The sequence below is a fragment of the Uloborus diversus genome, chromosome 9 (assembly GCF_026930045.1).
Source record: "Uloborus diversus isolate 005 chromosome 9, Udiv.v.3.1, whole genome shotgun sequence".
Classification (NCBI taxonomy): Eukaryota; Metazoa; Arthropoda; class Arachnida; order Araneae; family Uloboridae; genus Uloborus; species Uloborus diversus.
In genome coordinates, this window is record NC_072739.1 from 83,287,252 (window position 1) to 83,306,229 (window position 18,978).

The 18,978-nt window shown below is 31.2% G+C and overlaps 1 protein-coding gene across 1 annotated transcript in view; it reads right to left on the reverse strand.

Moving 5' to 3' along the window:
• Window positions 1-17,944, reverse strand: part of LOC129229400 (protein-L-histidine N-pros-methyltransferase-like) — a 378,419-nt gene extending 360,475 nt beyond the window's left edge. The window contains exon 1 of the mRNA XM_054863701.1: window positions 17,830-17,944. Within this exon, the coding sequence (XP_054719676.1) occupies window positions 17,830-17,925 (96 nt within the window). The 5' untranslated portion in view covers window positions 17,926-17,944. The remainder of the gene's footprint in view (window positions 1-17,829) is intronic.
• Window positions 17,945-18,978: the final 1,034 nt, after the last annotated feature.

Below are 18,978 nucleotides of genomic sequence, written 5' to 3' on the forward strand. Positions count from 1 at the left end.
CACAGCAATGCATCACTAACCATGTCCCTACCTTCGTATACATATCGAGCAGCAGCGATAAGTTTAAATGAAATTATCTTTCGCAGAAAGTCCCGGACGCCTGGTTGTCATTAATATTCATAATAGCCTTGTCGCAGTGTCGGAAAAAAGGGAAAAGAAAACATTATAAGAGAGTGAGGAGGAGGGGGGAGGGGGCGAGCTTCAGAATCTTCCAGAACGTTAGTTCTTCATCCCCCTCCTCTCCTTATGTCTCGATTGCGCATGTAAGTTTCGCAAGGTGGGTGGGACATTTGAGAAAGAGCTGTCATTAAGCGATTAAAGATCTAGTTTCAGGAAAAAGATATCACACGTTAAAGGAAATTTTTTGAAAATTCTGTTAAATTAAAGAAGCACTAGACTAGCACATCATTAATTTATCAACACTGATCATGCACACATTTGATTACCTTCTTTAGGATCAACCAGTCATTATTTTTCTTTAATGCAATTTCTGATTGTGGAAGATAAAGAGGAAGACCTAAAAAGATGGAGTCACTGTAAAGCTCTAGATTAGCGGTCGCCAGTCGCCAACGAGCGAGCATTTTATTAAAAATGCCTACAAAAAAGAAAAAAAAATCAAATCTTAGTTGCTAAAAATGGCAACTATACTTCTTAATTTGTGAAAATTCATATCGTGTATCGTGGTACGACAACACGCTTCCAATCTCGACGAAGAACTACTGCATACTAGATTTTTCAAAGAGCAATAGACTTAAATATGAGCTATTCACAAGACGGCTCAACTCTTTCTTAAAATTACAGCAGCCTTGTCGATAAATACTCACACATTAACAAAATTCTCTTTGTTTGCAAAAAAAGTCCAACGTGATGGACCGATGCTTTAAAACTAAAAATATTTAGTTAATGTCTATAATTATAATGTAAAAAAAAGTTCATAAATGTAAATAATATCAGTTAGCTTCAAACAGGGCTGTCCGAAGAGAGGGGAGGGGGTAAGCGGCGATCGCCCCAGTTGCCAAGGTATGAGAGGGCACCATAAACTAAGCTTTTGCTGCATTGCAATTTATCAATATTTGTTTAAAAAAAAAGTTTTTCAAATGCTAATACGTTACATTTAACTCCATCTGTTAATGGTACATATAGATTTCATGCTTAATTACGAAATAATTTATAAAATGTTTGATAATCTTCTATTCCATCATTCTGTGAGTGGGGGGGAGGGGCAAAAAATTCGCTCCGGGTGCCGTCATTTCTCTCGACGGCTCTGGCCTTTTTAAGGAAATATAATTTCTTTTAATAAAATTAATTTAATATTAATTATAATTCTAAAATAATAATTTAATAAAATTTTACATATTCAGATTTTTTAAGACCATCGACTATCGACATAGCTTCAAAAAAAAAAAAAAAAAACTGTCAACTTTTAAGTTTCTTGACACCCGCAGATAATGTAGAACGCCGAATCATACGGAATAACTACAGCTGGATGCCAAATCTTCAAATGGCAGAATAAGACGACAACTTTCCAGAACGTCCTAAATATAGGTTACTCACTTTCAGTAAATCACAGGCGACAAAAATCGAATGTTTTATTTTTTTTACGAATGGAACATGTGGCGATTGAGGACGATGACAATAGAATTCCTTTCTTAGTAGAGGTTTTTTTTTTCACGCATTCGAGAGAAAAAAAAAATATGTACAAATGTATTACTCAAGATGGTTTTGCCCGGGAGAGCTCAAATAATAAAAAAAACAGTCCCGTTACTGCGAAGGGATCCCTTGAACGGGCCCCCCACGTGGGTTGAACAATATTGTATTAAGTAGGACACACCACGTGGCGTTCGTGCGGTCTTTTATATTCAAGATTTGACGCAGCTATTTGGGTAACAGCTCGTCATATATTTCGCAGAAAGTGGCCATTTGGAGTTTGGATATGAAAGGAAACACATAGAGGAGAAAGTCTCGAATAAGAAAAAAAGAAAAGAAACCATAAGAAATTCGTGTGTAGAGTGTTAGAATTAAACTTTCTTTTTCTTTTTTTGTTTTGGGAGGGAATATCTTTTTTTACCTCGCATGCTCAATAATAATTTTATGACACGCGACAGATGCTCCAAGTTACTGCCCAAAATGTGTGAATTTTGATTGGTTTAAGTATTTAACAATAACTAAATTACGCGCAATTACTTTTCAAAATAATAATAATTATTATTATAGGTTAGCTGAGGAGTTGAAGGGTGAGCTGAAAAACTTTTTTTAAATTTCGATGATGGGTAGAATGGAGAAGGAGCTGGTGGAGCAAAGTGCTCATAAAAAATTAGAACTTTTTGGACAATTTGCTGCTTTTTAAATATTTTCCAGCAAAATTAGTAAAAATAATATTTTTCTATATTCGATGAAGAGTAGTGCGAAAAAGGTGCCATTAGTGACACAAAATTCCAATTAAAAATTTTAGGTCTGTGGTAGAATTTCTTCCCTTTCAGAAATGTGTAGAAGATTTGACAATTTCCAGTTTTTTTTAACGTTCTAATAAATTTTATTAAAATGTTAAAATACAGTTTTCGCCGTATTTATCGGAAATAATTGCACAGTTTTTTTTTTTTTTTTTTTTTTTTTTTTTTTAAACATATGATGCATTTGTAGATCATTGTTTAGAATTGATGATAAAACAAAATTAAATTTGGCAAACGATATATAAAAAATGCTGAAGTAGAATAATACTAATTTATTTATTTATTTAACTTTGTTATTGTTGTACAAATTAACCTTTCAAAAGCAATTTGTCAGTTTTCCACTTTTTCATTTTAATGTTGTTAGAAATCGTAAGTTAAAATTTGATTATATTGTAAGAAAAGTAAGTGTTTTAATATTTTGAATATTTTTTTGTGCATTGAGAATAATTAAATTCAGCTAGCATGACCACTATTCTTTAGCATTACCATGATTAAGCGAGTGTGACCATAACTGGTCAAATAGCGTATTCTACAAAATTTCCGAAAATGTGTATAAATCACAGCTGAGAATTAGTAAAATATCACAGTTATAAAAGTGCAATTTCTTAAGTTCTAACACCGAGATAATTAATTTTTTTTCCATGAACTAGAACTGTAACATCACAGTTCAACAACAATCCAAACTTAATTAAAACAATCCTTAATTATTCTCATACGATAGCTAGTCATCTACCCTATCTAAAGGTTTTTTTTTTTCTTTGCCTTATTTATTTTAGGTACGAAAATGCCTTCAAAAACAATTTTCACTAGTTTCCAAAACATAAAAATTGCTCACATTTTTGTAAGCAGGAAACGTCTAATACATCTGCATAAAATGTTGATTTTAAGTTGAAGCATTACTCGAATGCACCATAAAATGTAACAAAATATTAAAATTAAGAATTACATCATGTTATTATTTTAGTTTAATAAAAAATAAATAAATAAATACTCCTTTTTAACAAAAAAAAATTTACAGATTTTCTTATGTTTGAGGGCTGCTATGTTTAAAAAAAATAATTGGAAAATCAAACAAAAATGGTAATACTCAATGTTGTTTTCTTTTCAACAATGATGACATTATATGAAAATAACATCAAATCATCTTTCATATAGCTGAGTTATTTAGTAACTTGTTATTTATTTTTAAAATGATGATTTCATAACTTTTATGCATCGAAAAGAAAATTTATGACAGCTCTAGAGTAAGATTTAAATGTCCCTTATTAAAGTTATAAATTATGCATGCCAGTTTTTACCAAGGTTTAATGGTTTAAACTGTCATGTAAAGTCCTACATCAAAAACCTCTTATTTTAGAATTGCTGCAATAATGTAATTAGCAGAGTAATAGGCATGTAAAACAGTATTGTAATGGTTTAAACAAGAATATGGTCAAATATCAATGTAACTTCCTCGAAATAACATTGAAACAAGCCTGAATTATCCATATGAGGACTGTTCTAAATTTTTTTTCTATTGCTAACAATACCAAAATTTGATAGAAAGATGTTAGCTGTTGCTACATGTTATTTCAATTCTTCGTTACATGTATTGAATCAGATTGCTAACCCCCTTCTTTTCTATTTTTTTTTGAGGAATTATAGTTCTTCTATAATAAAAAAATAAATGAAAATTGAGAAAAAAATTACTTAAGTGAGTTTAGAAATTTTACTTAAAAAAAATCATGAAAATGATATTACCACTGCACTTTTATTAGATGAAAAAAAATGCGACAAAATATTTTGTGCTTTAAATTGAGGTCTGTCTTTAAAAGTTTTTTTTTAATCAAACAATTTCACTTTTTTTGAGTTAACATTGGACATGAAACCTTAACAACCCCAAATGTTGTTTTACATGTATTCTTGATGTTATTGCAATTCAGGTTATATTAAGGGAGCATAAAATATCAAAGTGCTTAATAATTGCTTGAATTAATTTTGTTAAAGCTGCGTGCTGCAATTTATATAATGTTAAACTAGTTAATATTATTGAAGCTAATTTAAAAAGGATACTTTTTGAAACATAATTCTTTTAACGCAATTGATAGTACACATTTAATGTTAATTTAAAATACTCTGAAAAATTACTTTATACATTTAAATTAGCTTACGATTTTGAGCTTAAACCAAATTTTGAAACTTGTCATATCAAAAACCTGATTTTAACTTTAAAAAACTGATTCTCTTTTTGAAGTTGGGGGAGTCCTTTCTGAAGAGCCCTGTAAGTTAAGAATTTTTAGTGACATTCATATTAATTCGTAGGAAGATTTCTACGATGGCAGGGAAACTTTGTTTCATTATTGTTGTATAGTTCAATGCAGCAAGCTAAGAAATTTAAATATTCATTATCCTTATTTTTTTTAATTTATACTAAAAGTTATGGTAATTACTATTATTATTACTTATAGCAGAATAAATTTTATTCTAAATTGAATTTGGTGCAAGGACCTTCAGCATCTGTGTGAAAGAAGAAATGCAGGGAAAAAACGAAATCTTCAGAGTAATTAGCTTTAGCTCTAATACTAACTCTATGATAACAGTGTACAGACACTATGTTACATACAACAAAATCAAAAGTAGTAAGGATTTGGGGGGGGGGGGGGTAAAATCCACTTTGTATGTTATGAAGAAAATGTGATAAAACCATTTAAGTCCAGATTTCAATAAAATTAAGTAAGTACAAAACGAAAAATGATACTAATTATATATTTATTTATCAAGTTTTTTAACAATTGCTGTTTTACAGTTACATGTGAGCTCTGAAATTTTTGAGGAGGGGGGAGGATTTTAAAAATAAAGCACACCTTCAAAAAATGAAAAACTAAATTTATAAATACATTTTGAAACTGCATTTGAGGGGAAAAGAAAAGAACACTTCAAAACGGAAACACTCAAGTTTGGTTCCAATGAGTTTAGTACAGATTTTAAAAAAGATTTTGTTAATAAAAGCAACTACTTGGTTTAGATTTAATATCAGGTAGCTTCAAGACAATAAAAAATATAGTGACTGATTTCTTAATCAAATATACTACTAAAAATAAACAAATATACATAAATGTTTACAAATAAAATCCAAAAAGCTTTTAATGTTTTAATTGAACACATAGTTTTATGGAAATATATTTCCCACACCATCCTTACATTTAACAGCAAAATTTAATCATTAAATCTAATGTGAGCACAATTTCAACTAAAAGATCACATGAAGTTCAGATTAGATTCATTTGTCTCAATATGTTTTTAGACATAATAACAAGCAACAAAGTTTACTAAAATGCTTTACACTGATTTAATTGAATTTCAGAACTGCAGCTCATTGTATCTCCCGCTTTGTAAAACAAAATACAAAATTACAATAAATACCAACAGAAGAAGCTATTTGTAATAAGTTTTTTATTACTACAATAATCTATTAAAAAAAATTACAAATCAACATTGTACATGAAAACAAGTGTAAAGAGATAATTACAAAATGAAAATTTCTTTTAATACTACAGTATTTTTATTATTATTTTTTTTTACTTTTGCAAATTAGAAATGGATTGTTTTTAAGGAACACAATGGAAACAGAAGAACAAATAATAAATATATTCTTCATATCATTCACAAATTAGAAAATTAAAGTAATCCTATAATTTCATCAGATTGGGAGCAAAGAAAATGACTGAGAATGAAGAGGGCTGTGAATGCAAATGAAGAAAATGGATTTAGAACTACTCATTAAAAATAAATTCATTATTTTAGTTTTTTTAAAGCAAGAACAATAAAGGTACTTTATTCGTAAAATTAAATCTGTGAAATTGATTACTGCACAGTTGATGACCTGCCTAGTATCATCCTAATATAAAAGGGGGAATGCTGTTTTTTGCTCGCAATGTTTTTTGGCTTTCTACATTATATCTGTACCTCAGATCAGCAGGACGTAAGCCACATGATGGTAATTTTACAGGAGAGAGAAAAAACTTTTTCTGGCACATGCTAAAAATCGGACGCATGCTCTTTTAACCCCGGTAAAAAATTCAAAAGGATTTTTTGTAAAGAATTATGTTCACATGGCTCGATGCAGAATACTCTTTCACCTATATTGCACTCAGGGCCATGCTTAGGGGATGGCAAACTGCGGGGGCCGCACAGGGCCGCTAAAATATTGTGAAAAAATATCTTCTTTTTAATGGCACTAACAAGAGAAGATGCAATGGGACAAACTTGAGCTTCAGCGCATTAAAAATAGGCTAGTTTTCATGTGAACAATTTTGACAGCCACTTTGGATGCCAATATCTTTTAGAAAATCAATATTTATGCTCTGCAACTATAACCCATTAAAAGCATGTATATTAACAATAGAATTACAAAGTAAGAGGGTTTGAATCACTTTTGTTCAGAACTTATGACATTCCAAAAACCAGGAAAAAGTTTCTCCACTGCGTTTTTCTTGCAACTTTGCATGCATGATACACAAAAGTTAATGAACTCAAATTCATAAAAATACTAGTATGTATTGACAACCAAAAGTATTTTGAGCTCCTAAAATTTCAGGCTTCCAGTGTGATAAATTTTCCCGTAATTTGAACTTAAACATGGCAATTTGTTACGACAGACAGAATTTAAAACTCATTTTTCTATCCTTATTCGAAAGAACACCATCGAAGAAAAAATTTATTTTGAAAGGAAAAAATCTGTCCTTTCTAATGGTACAGTAAAACCACTCCTAATGGACACCCCTCTTGTGTGAACAATTTTTAATTAACCGATTCCAAGGCAAATAGCATTATTAAACCCGTCCTGTGGACACCCCTCTATTGCAGGCAAAAAAATCACGAAATACAAGCCTTTGAATTATTTTTGTTCAAATTTTATGACAACGTAAAATCCAGGAAAATATTTCACAAGCTTCTTCACGAGTTCACATGCGTGCTATAAAAAATCTAATGAGCTCAAAATTCCAAAAATACTTGAATGTATTAACAGCTAATTGTACTTTAAGCGCCAAAACTTTCAGGCTTCCAGTGTGATAAAATTTTCTGTAAACTTAGTCTAAACTTGGCAGTTAGGCACAAAAAGCTGATCTACAATTTTGGATCACACTTTTCGGAGATTCTACATCCTCAGGATTTGGATCTAGGAAGCTTGAAATTTGCATAGGCTAGTTTCAAAGGCATCTCTACATCTCTATAAAATTTCATCCAAATTGGAGACGGTCGAACAGGGACCCCTAGGTCACTTGACATGGAATGACTCTATATTTGCTAGTAGTAGAAATAAGTGAAAAGACAAGAAAGTTTTCATTCTTTTTCCAAACATTGTTCTGAAGTGATTTCAATTTCGTAATTCATACCTCCCCCCCCCCCCCCCCCCCCCCGCCTCCGGGCTGAAAACAAGGCAATTTGAATACCAGTCTTTATTTCATCAATTACATATCTTTCCAGGGTTCATACTTAATTTCAGAAATAAAATGAAGGAGTTTCGGAGGAGTAAAATGGTCTTTTGAAGGAGTACTAATGGACATCATTAAATGACGTTGCACATATTTTATTTGACCCCCTTCCCCTTCAGCACACAATGTAAAACTTCATGTAACTCCTCCTCTTGACACATGCCATATTTTTTATAAACATATTGTTACAATAACTGTGTGATGTCACTGTTTGTCACCCCCTCTCTTCCCCTTGTCACAATTTCATGAGCCAGTCTCCTCTCAAGGCATGACATCACTAGTGGATGACCCTTTTTACAACATTATAACTGAGATTTACTAAACAATTGTTTTTTTAACACAATCACTTAATATAGTACATATACTTATGTATTTTCAAATATTTAAAAAATAATTAGACAACTCTTGACTTTTGCTGCTAAGAGTTGTGGAAAGAAAAACAATAATCATAAAACTTGAAAAAATAGCCAAGCACCCTTTAAGCCTGTTTTACTTTAAAAATGAATTGTCTTAGTTATCTAATAATATTTAACCGTCAACTTTTACAACTTAAATTTATTTGTGAATCACATCTTCATGAAAAAAATAAATGTACAAAATTACTACATTAAAATTGCCTTTGTGACAAAGAAAGTTGTCGATCGAAGTGATTTAAGTTACTGTAGAGGAAGATTATACAGTCTTGAACTAAAAAAGAAGGAGTTAAAGCTAAAATGAAGGAGTTTGAAGGTCCCATCAAAACAATTTCCTAAATGAAGGAGTATTGGAGGAGTTTTGAAGGAGCGTACAAACCCTGCTTTCGGATTCCAAAAATTTTCTTTGTAACCATATTTTGTCTCATATTTTTTCACATAAATTTTGCAATTACTTATAAAAAATCTTGAATTAACTTACTCGTATATTGCTAATTGACACACTACAGCGGGTTATGTTTTGGAAGAGAATAAATAAATAACAAAAATGTTTATTCATCGACTATTAAAACAAATTTTGCACAGCGCTGCTAAAAGTCTAAGCACGCTCTTGATTGCAATAATTAATCGAAACCCCAATTTTTGGACTTACCTCAGTTTGGCTTTGAGGTAGATGTTTTACAAAATAAATTGGCAACACAGCTAATTATACAATCCTGTAATTCTGAAAATACATTTTGGAAGCATTTTGTCCTATACTGTTATAATCCAACAAAATACTAAGTTATAGACGTTTTTGGGCTCCTCATGGAATAAAAATCGAGAATTCAAACATTTGGAATTCCTATTTTTCAGGTTCAAAAACTAAGTTAAGTAGCAGGCTATTTCAACCAAATTAATAATTACTATTAAATGGCTTTTATAATTATTATTTCCTAAATCATCTGTGGAAAACTACACAACAATGAAGAACTTTCTGAAATTTTATTCTAACAGATACAATACAGAAAAATTATGACTGTGAGAGTTAATTCGCAACTCTAGAGCTCGAATACGCTACCTTGAGGAGACTAACAATACTAAAGAAAAAGGTAAAACATTCCATTCCACATGTTTTCTTTGGGGTAAATTACAGGCTTCAGACAGTTTGTGACGTAATGTAATTTTAGAAGAATAGAAAAGAAAGCTTCTCACAAACACGATGAAAAATAACTGCCATACACTAAGCGTCAAAGCAAGTTATAAGTTTAAAATAAGTATTAAAGTAACCCAAAAAGTAGTATTAAAGTAAACAATAAGTACATAAGCATTTGTTTGTCTTACCTTTTTCATCCGCCATTAGACAGTGGTTGCAGCGACCCCTATAGTTTATTGGAGTAGCGAATACGAGAAATTTTGGATGAAAGTTACTCTAAAAGATTATAGTTAATAGTCTTGTTTTGCAGTTTTCTCACAATTAAATCTATCTTTTAAAATCACATGAAGCTATTATTACTTCTGAAAATAAATCTTTTGTATTATTTACAATATTATTCTTTTTGTCACGGAAAATTAAATTTGTAAAATTGTATTTCTCAACAAGAATATAACTTTTTGAACAACATTATGAAATTTTTTGAACATATTTAATGTAGTACATTAATTATTATACTGCTGTAATTATTTACTCAGATCATTAAATAAACAGCTGTGAAATCATGTAGGTTTTATAGATTTATTTTTTAAAAAATTTTATTTTTTTTTAAAAACCAAATCTAGAGCTACATGCAGTATTATTTTTTTTAATCCAAATAAGTGCTTTTTCAAATTCCTCAGACATGTTTTTTATTAATAATTTACAAGTTTCATTTTAGTGCAACCTCTAAGGACCTTAACTCGCGAGAGCTCGCACGGGGTCGTAAACGACCCCAGCCATTTTTTGTTTCCATTTCTTGGAATTTCATGGACAGATAAAGAAATCATTTTCTGAGTAGCTGGGATTGTGTCCTTGATTGATGTGTGGGTGTGGTTGGAATTTTCTTATCTCCTTTCAATTCTTGTAAACAAGGGGGGTTTTGAGAGTGGGGTCTTTTTCGACCCCGCGCGAGTACTGACGTCAGTAAAATTCTCGAAACGGAACAGGTGTTTGGAATTATTTCCAGTGCAATGCATTCAATGAATTTAGAAAAAAAGGTTGGGAAACGGAAGTAGTTTTCCAGCAATCCTTCTTCTAGTCATGATTTTGAGTGCACACGCGTGCGGTTTACCATGATAGTTTAGTTTTGTCCTTTCTAATCCATATTTTTCAATTGTATTTGTAATAATTATTACAAAGAAAGCATGCCGACTCCATATGAGCAAGAGATGGAGCGTCTCCGCAAATTATTAGCCGATGTGGAGAGTGATGAAGAGGTCATTCCAGACGATGAATGTTTTAGTGATCAAGAAAACTTCAGTGACCACGACAGCGAGAGCGAACTTTCAGGAAGTGAAAGTTCTGCTGATCCCGATAGAGATGACACCTTTGTTGGAAGAGATGCAAAAACTATTTGGCAAAAAACAAAATTCCGAGCTAATGTCCGTGCTCCAGCTCGAAATATAATTACGCATCTTCCTGGGCCAAAAGGAAAAGCCAAAAATGTCAGTGATGTCTTTGAGAGTTGGAGCGTTTTTATCGATGATAAAATGATAAACCAAATAGTTGAATGCACTAATATTTTTAAACATGACGTTTCAAAAAATTACTCAAGACTCAGGGACGCAAAATGCACAGATTCGGTGGAAATTAAGGCTTTATTTGGCCTATTATATTTAGCAGGTCTTCACAAGTCTTCTCATCTAAATGTAAGGGACTTATGGGCTACTGACGGAACCGGAATCGAAATATTTCGTTGTGTAATGTCATACAACCGTTTTCTTTTTTTGATGAGATGTTTACGCTTTGACGATGTACATACCGGAGATTCAAGGAAACAAAACAATAAACTGGCTGCAATAAATGAAATATTTGAAGCTTTCGATGCAAACTGCAAAGAAAATTACACTTTAGGGGAATATGTGACCATTGACGAAAAACTGGAACCGTTTCGGGGTCGCTGTGCCTTTAGACAGTATATGCCAAACAAGCCCGCGAAATATGGAATAAAACTATTTGCACTAGTCGATGCAAGAACTTTTTACACTTCATCTATGGAAATCTACTGTGGTAAAAATAGCAACAAATCGAACAAGCCGATTGACGTTGTAAAAAGACTTGTAGAGCCACTGTACAACACAGGTAGAAACGTTACCACAGATAACTGGTACACTAGTTATCCTTTGGCCAAAGATTTGATTTCTAAAAATCTTACAATAGTAGGAACATTGCGAAAAAATAAAAAAGAAATCCCTGTTGAATTCGTAAATACGAAGAAACGTGAAATACATTCTTCATTATTTGGATTCCAAAAAGATTGCACAATCGTCTCATATGTTCCAAAGAAAGGAAAATGTGTTTTACTATTGTCAACGATGCATAACGATGACACTATTGATGAAGATTCAGCTGAGAAAAAGAAACCAGAGATAATTACATTTTATAATATGACGAAGTGCGCAGTGGATGTTGTTGATCAAATGGCGGCATCCTACACCACGGCAAGGATAACAAATCGGTGGCCCATGGTAGTATTTTTTTGCATTCTGAATGTTGCTGCTATAAACGCACGGATAATACTGCTGTCCAAAAAGGACCCTCCTGTGGAATATAAGAACCGAAGACATTTTCTAAAAAAGCTTGCATTGTGTTTAGTTGAAGAAAAAAAAGCAAACCGTGTTGTTAGTGAAGAACACCCAACTAAAAAGGCCAAAGTTTCGGGTCGATTCAGGTGTGCTTTGTGCCCAAGAAATAAAGACAAAAAATGTCAACAGATTTGCGTATTGTGCAAAAATTATGCATGCAAAGAACATCAAAATATTGTTTGCAACAACTGTAAGTAAGTTTCTTTAGGTATTCTATATTTTTTGTACAACTTTTGCTAACTGAATACTAACTGAAATAGGAATAAAAATGTGTAAACGTTTTGAAAAAGTTGTTGAAAAATGTGTCATAAATATGCTTAAAAACATTGTAAAAGCTTAGGAAAAGTATTTTTTATGCATTGTTTAACATATAAAACATTTTTTTTTTCGTGCATAGTACAATTCATAAAAATCTTGCTTCATGCATTTCAAATAAAAAAAAAAATTATTGTAGAAGTCTCTGTTGGTGGAGAAACATAAACAAATAAAATAAAATAAAGAATTCGTGCAAAAATTAAAAGGAAGAAAAAAAGAAATACTGGGGTCGTTTTCGACCCCGCGCGAGTACTTGTGTGACGAATAACGGCGCGAGTTCTCGCGAGTTAAAAGGAAAATAAATGATGGAAAAAACAGGTTCCTTTCCTCTTTAAGTTTGGAGTAAAAAATGACTGACATTAGCAGCACATTGAATGTAACTAAAAAATAAAGGGAAAGGAAAGAAAAGGACAGAAAGAATAAAGAAAAAAAAACAAGCTAGAAAATTACAAAGCAATGATTGAAAACATATTTAGTTTCTTTAAAAAAAAAAAAAAACCCTTAATTTTTTTAACCATTAAAAATTAAAGCTTTCATAGATCCTAACATTCTAAGAAAAGTTCAAACTTCTAATTACTTTGTTTGATAAGTATTTTGACTGAGCAAAAACATTACATTTGTAAGCATTAAAAACATGTAAAGAAACAAAATTGAAACCTAATTCCAGTTCTAAACTGCCAAAATAAAATTAATTTTCTTCACCCTTTAAGGGTCTAAGGAATATTTCGTCTAAGTTGAAGTTGTTATTGTTTAAAAAATGTACTGCAATATTTTCTTCTTTTTAAATAAAAACACCACAAGTATCAAAGAGATTATAGTCCTAAAAGGGTTGAAGGAGGAAAAACTAACACACTTCTTGTGAAAGGTTAACTGCAAACTAAGGTTAGGGTAAGATACATATGAAAATGTTGCACAAAATATTCAACTATAATAAGGGGGGGCACGGGCTTATTGAACCAAGGACCACAATGGACAAGTCTCACTGATTTTTATGTTAATAAGATTTTAATTTTATTCTTGTCATTAAGTAAGTACTTTTATTTAATATTACATTATACCTCGGGGGATTTAACATTTGTCAAGGAACTGGAAAAAGTTAACGTTACATCAAGGATATCGTTAAATCAAGGAGCATAGACATTCAATGCAATCAAATCCGGACTACTGAAATGTATTGTTAAATTGAGGAAATGGTTAAATCGGGTATTGTTAAATCGAAGTTAAACTGTATTTGCACTTCGTTCAGTTTCTCTCATAAAGAGAAAAATATTACAATGCTTTTTCATATAAAAAACATTGAACTATGGACCATCCTACAACAAGTAATTAAAAAAATAATTTTTAGCTACATTTCCCTTTTACAATAATTATATCATTGTTCTAATTATTTGTACACATATTTAGATTTGTATCTAGCTGTTAATTTCCAGTTACACATGTTTGATATTACCAATCAAAATTTTGGAAAAAAAGTAGAGTTCAATATTTGTTCAAAATTATACTACATTAATTTTTCTAACTAAGGTTTATGAAAAAATTGCACTTTTGCAGAACTCATCTATTATTTCAAAACCCAACTCACAAATCAATCAAATATTTAAAGCATGATGTTGGATGGAAAATTATTTTTCCAGTTTTGTCAAAAACATTTCTCTTTGAAATACTTCAACCAAATTGAAATTAGTAGAAAACAGCAGAATAAACAAAATGCATTTTAAATGGAAAATCTACTATGCCTAAAAGTTGAAATATTTTTGATGCAAGGAAACAAATAAAGTCCAGAACATTTTTTTTTTTTTTTTTGTGAAGATTTTAGAAATATAATAAAATTTTAGAAAAAGCAAGGGGGAATCCCCCCCCCCCAAATAGCATTTTAATGAGGCAACAGTACCTGAAAGGGACATAGTGATTATTCTACCAGGACAACAAACAGTCGCCTCAAGAATTAGCAGACAATCCATTTCAAATACTCATTAAAAAAAATTTTTTTTTTGCTAATTTAAATATGGATTATATTTTGCTATACTGCTTTGGGCAGGTAAAGGGTGTAAACTGCAAATTTATCCTTTATTTTGATCTCTATTGAGTACTAGTTTTAATGTACATGCTTGCTTATTTGGTTTCCACTGGAAAAAAAAGGGCGAAAGAAACATCTAATTCCAAAATGTCTCTGGGACCAATTTACACACCTGTGTGCTCCAGGGCACTGACAGATATGGTGCTACTCCCCCCCCCCCCCCCCCCCCCCGCCATACACACACACACACAAATGAAGGTAAGAGTTGAATATTATTTTGATAAAAAGAAAACTTTAAAGTATCAATTTCATACAAAAAAATTGGTTGATTGACGATGTGATGTTGACGTCAACAGTTAGTGCAGTGATGCCTGTAACACAGGGTTGGAAAACAAAACCTGTTTTTTTTTAAACAAAAAAAACCGTTTTTTTTTGGTTTAAATCAGGTTTATTTGGTTTCAAACACTACTTGTAAGAAAAACAATTTTATTTTTGGAAATTCATGAATATTTAATGATTTAATTGTTAATGAACGTTTAATATTCATATTTGTACTTAATTTCTTGATGGTTAATTAAATAATTGGAAGTAAAATCTCGTAATTTCATTTCCTCACAAGTAGCGCTTCCTATAGGAGAAATATTGTTTGAAAATCTTACCATAAAAAAGTATCATGAATTTAGTAAATAGAACTAGGCACAAATGAATAATCAAAGAAATAATTTACTGTGAGAGTTAAGACATAATTATAAATAACCAAGACTAAAATCTCGTAAATCAGTTTCCTCCAGCTTTCTATGATAAATATATAAGTAAAAGTGAAATTAAAATCAAGTATTTTACCCACACAGAAAGTATTTTGCAGTGCTTACAAATGAATCACAAGTCCAATGTATATTATACAACTTTAAAGATCAAAAGATTAACTCATATTTTGTTTAAAGATAAAGGTCATGTAATAATTTACTTAAATGTATCATTGAATAGACTTAGACAAATAGGACACATAGGTTTTAAGAAAATCATTATTATGCTTTTCATTGCAGACATTTTTTCTCCTGGTTTAATGTATTTAGGAATACAATTTCTTTTTTTTTTTTTTTTAAATCATTTTAATTTTTTTCCAATTTTAATTTATTCCATACTTTTTACAATGAAAATCCAATTAATATAACTATACTTGTAACACATTTCAATAATGAGGACATTTTACCATTAAAAATTAATGTTAATTTATTCTTTTACTATTCATACATCATCCTTTTATTTTATTGGTTTAAAAAAGTTATAAAAGGTGAAAATTTGACATTAAATTTTGTTATAAGAGCACAGAGTTACACAAATATTTTCTGCTTTCAAAACTTTATACATCTTTCGTTTTTCTTGCTCAAACTGAATCGTCTATTGTAGATGTCAAAAAGTGTGCAAAGTTTTTTTTTTTCCGCCCTTGCCATTTAAATATTCCACAGAATTTAGATTTATACACACTACAGACTGCTTAAATGATTTATGATTTAACTCTATAGCTCTTTAAGTAACTAAGCAAATTAGGTATTAAAATGAAATCTTGACTGAAATATTCTTTTTGGGCTATTGTAAAGTGTAAAAGAGAAATGAAAGAAAAATAAATAAATCGATAAAGACAACAAACAACTAGGATTTTTCCTCTATCTAATTTCAAACAAACATAGTTGGTCTTCCTTATATTTATGTACCTAATAAGGTCAGTTGAATTGATTTAAGAAAGAAAAGAAAAACAATTTAGCAAATTTGCATAACATTTTTTAAAAAGTTTTCTTATTTAACAATATGTAATTTATTTCTAAAGCTTTGCTGGTTACTTTGCATTAATTGGATTTTAAGTCTTCTAATCATATGTAAAATTCATGGAAACATTTTGGGGAAAACGATTCAGTTTTTTAAAAAACCACTTCGTTTAAACCAAACAACAATGCTGTAATATGCTTTGATTTGATAAAAAAATTGTCAAATGACAAATTTTTTGTTCCCTTTAGTTGGAGACCCTGAACACTAGCTCCTTTAAAAAAAATTGATGACAGAAATTTGGTGCCCCCTTTCCTTTGGTGGCCTGGGTCCCAAATGTCCTGCTGTAAATCAGTCCCTGACGTTTCCCCATTGTTCGGATTGACTCCAAATATATTGAACTGCCCTTATATAGAAGTTTTGTAAGACCTCATTTGGAGTACGCTGCTCAGTTTTGATCTCCTTATCTTAAGAAAGATATTAATGCATTGGAAAGGGTTCAAAGGCGGGCTACAAGGCTAATAAATGGACTTCTTCATTTAGACTACGATTCCAGGCTTAGAATGCATAAAATGTACAGTCTTGAGCAAAGAAGAGACCGAGGGGACATGATTCAGTTGTTTAAATTTATTAAAATGAAAGATGTTACGGGGCTAAAGTTTAGTACTGAAAACAGGACAAGATGTCATTGTTTTAAGCTATTTAAATCTCAGGCTAACATGGATATTAGGAAAAATTATTATTTTAGCAGGGTAGTCGAACCTTGGAACAGCTTACCGGAAGAGGTGGTAATGAGCAAGGGAGTAAATAATTTTAAGAGGGCCATTGATCTTCACTGGGGATTGTAAATTGACTAGGACCAGCCTAGCTAGGCCCAGAGCCTGTTGCTGGTCGTCACTTTTGTATTTGAATTTGTATTTGCAAAACTCCTTTCTGCAGAAACTGCTGTTTACCTGCCCAAGGCAGTATTAATTAAGTAATATGTAACATACCAAAGGCTTCAGTTTTCTTTAATATTTAATACTTTTGTCATATTTTAGAAATACCTTATATTATCATTATTATTCCTATATTGCAATTAAAATATATTTTTTGAATAGAATAAATTTTTTTACAAGCTCTTTTACCATAAAAATGTTCCCTTTCCCATTTGAAATTAAAAAAAAAAACTTAGTTACAAGGGGTGCAAAGCTTATTTTGTGCTGGTGGGGAAATTGGCAAAATTTGTAGTTTCGGGCCTGATTCCAGAATGACGAGTCTTAACTACAGTCTCTGATTATCATAACCGGGTTGTCGGTATATACTAGTAGATTTCCCAATAGTTCACAAAAGCTTTCGGCTTTTGAAGAAAAATAACTTTGATTACCGTAACATAGTACACTAATTTAATACTTTATTTATTTACAGTTCATACGCTTATGAAAAAAGACTAAATTTAAACATTAACAAAAAATTGGGATTGTTTGATCACAATCTTATTAACATTTTCAATGAACAAAATTGAAAACAAACCTAAGTATGCATTAACTCAAAAAAAAAAAAGAGCATAAAATTATGAAAAGAGAAAAATATTGCAATGTGTGGTTGAAAATAAAGGAATTGCTGCAGTTAAGAAGCAAACAAAAGCAGCCGCATACCTTTGATTTATCATATCTTCGAAGGCCTTCATCCTTTACCATCTTTTCATATAAAGTTCTAGCTAAAGAGCTACGCAAATACGGTCTTACTGCCATTGTTGAGAATTCTAAATATAACAGCTGAATTGGAAGCAAAAAGAAAAAAATAATAAAATAAAACTGCAGTATTAATGAAATTAAAATTTTACATAAAAAGTTAGAACTAATATCTTAAAATATAATTCTGATGTTTCCTTCCTCTAATTTTTTTCCACTTGTATAGTGGTAATTTCTGTTCATGAGAATCCAGTTGAGAATTTTTCTAAGGGGTTATTCATAATTGTCTAACATTTTCCAACAGATTTGACCATGGGCGCCCATATACAAAACTGTAAGGGGGGCTCAGATATTTTAACAATGGTTTAGCAGGATATTTTCCCCATGGAAACAGATTTCAGGACAGATTAGAGTCATTAAAATTTGACATTTTTAATTACTTATTCATTAATGGCTGGAGAACAAATGTTTTTACATTTTTGCAAAGAAAAAGTACTAAAAGCAAGGAAGTTCTAATTTCTAAGGGGGTGCTCGAGCCCATCTTGCCCCCCTATATGGGCGCCCTTGGATTTGACTATTTTCTGCCCCCCTCATTTGTCACACTTCATCTCACCTTCCTTTGTCACATGTTACATAATTTTTACTTCCTTTTACAAAAAGGAAGTATTGTATTCACAAAAAAATTTTCACTCAAAAATCGACCTTAATTTCCATTTTAATCACCCCCGAATGAATATTGAGTTTTTTTCTCGACTCTACCACCCGCGGATAAGTGCCCAAGAACGTACAGACAAGCGAAATATCCGTAATGACGATTCCCAAGTTAATTACAACGAATTTTCTCCTGACATCTGTATGTATGCATGTATATGCATATGCATGTCGCATAACTCAAGAATGTCAAGTCTTAGAAAGTTGAAATTTAGTATATAGACTCCTAGTGGGGTCTAGTTGTGCACCTCCCTCTTTGGTTTCATTCGAATGTTCCAGAGGGGGACTTTTACACCTTTTAGGGGGGAAGTCATTGTTAATTTCAATGAAAACTCCAGTATGTTATAATTTTGCCAACACTTGGCAATATATCGCCAGTCTTTTGGTCGGCAGCTTGGCGAT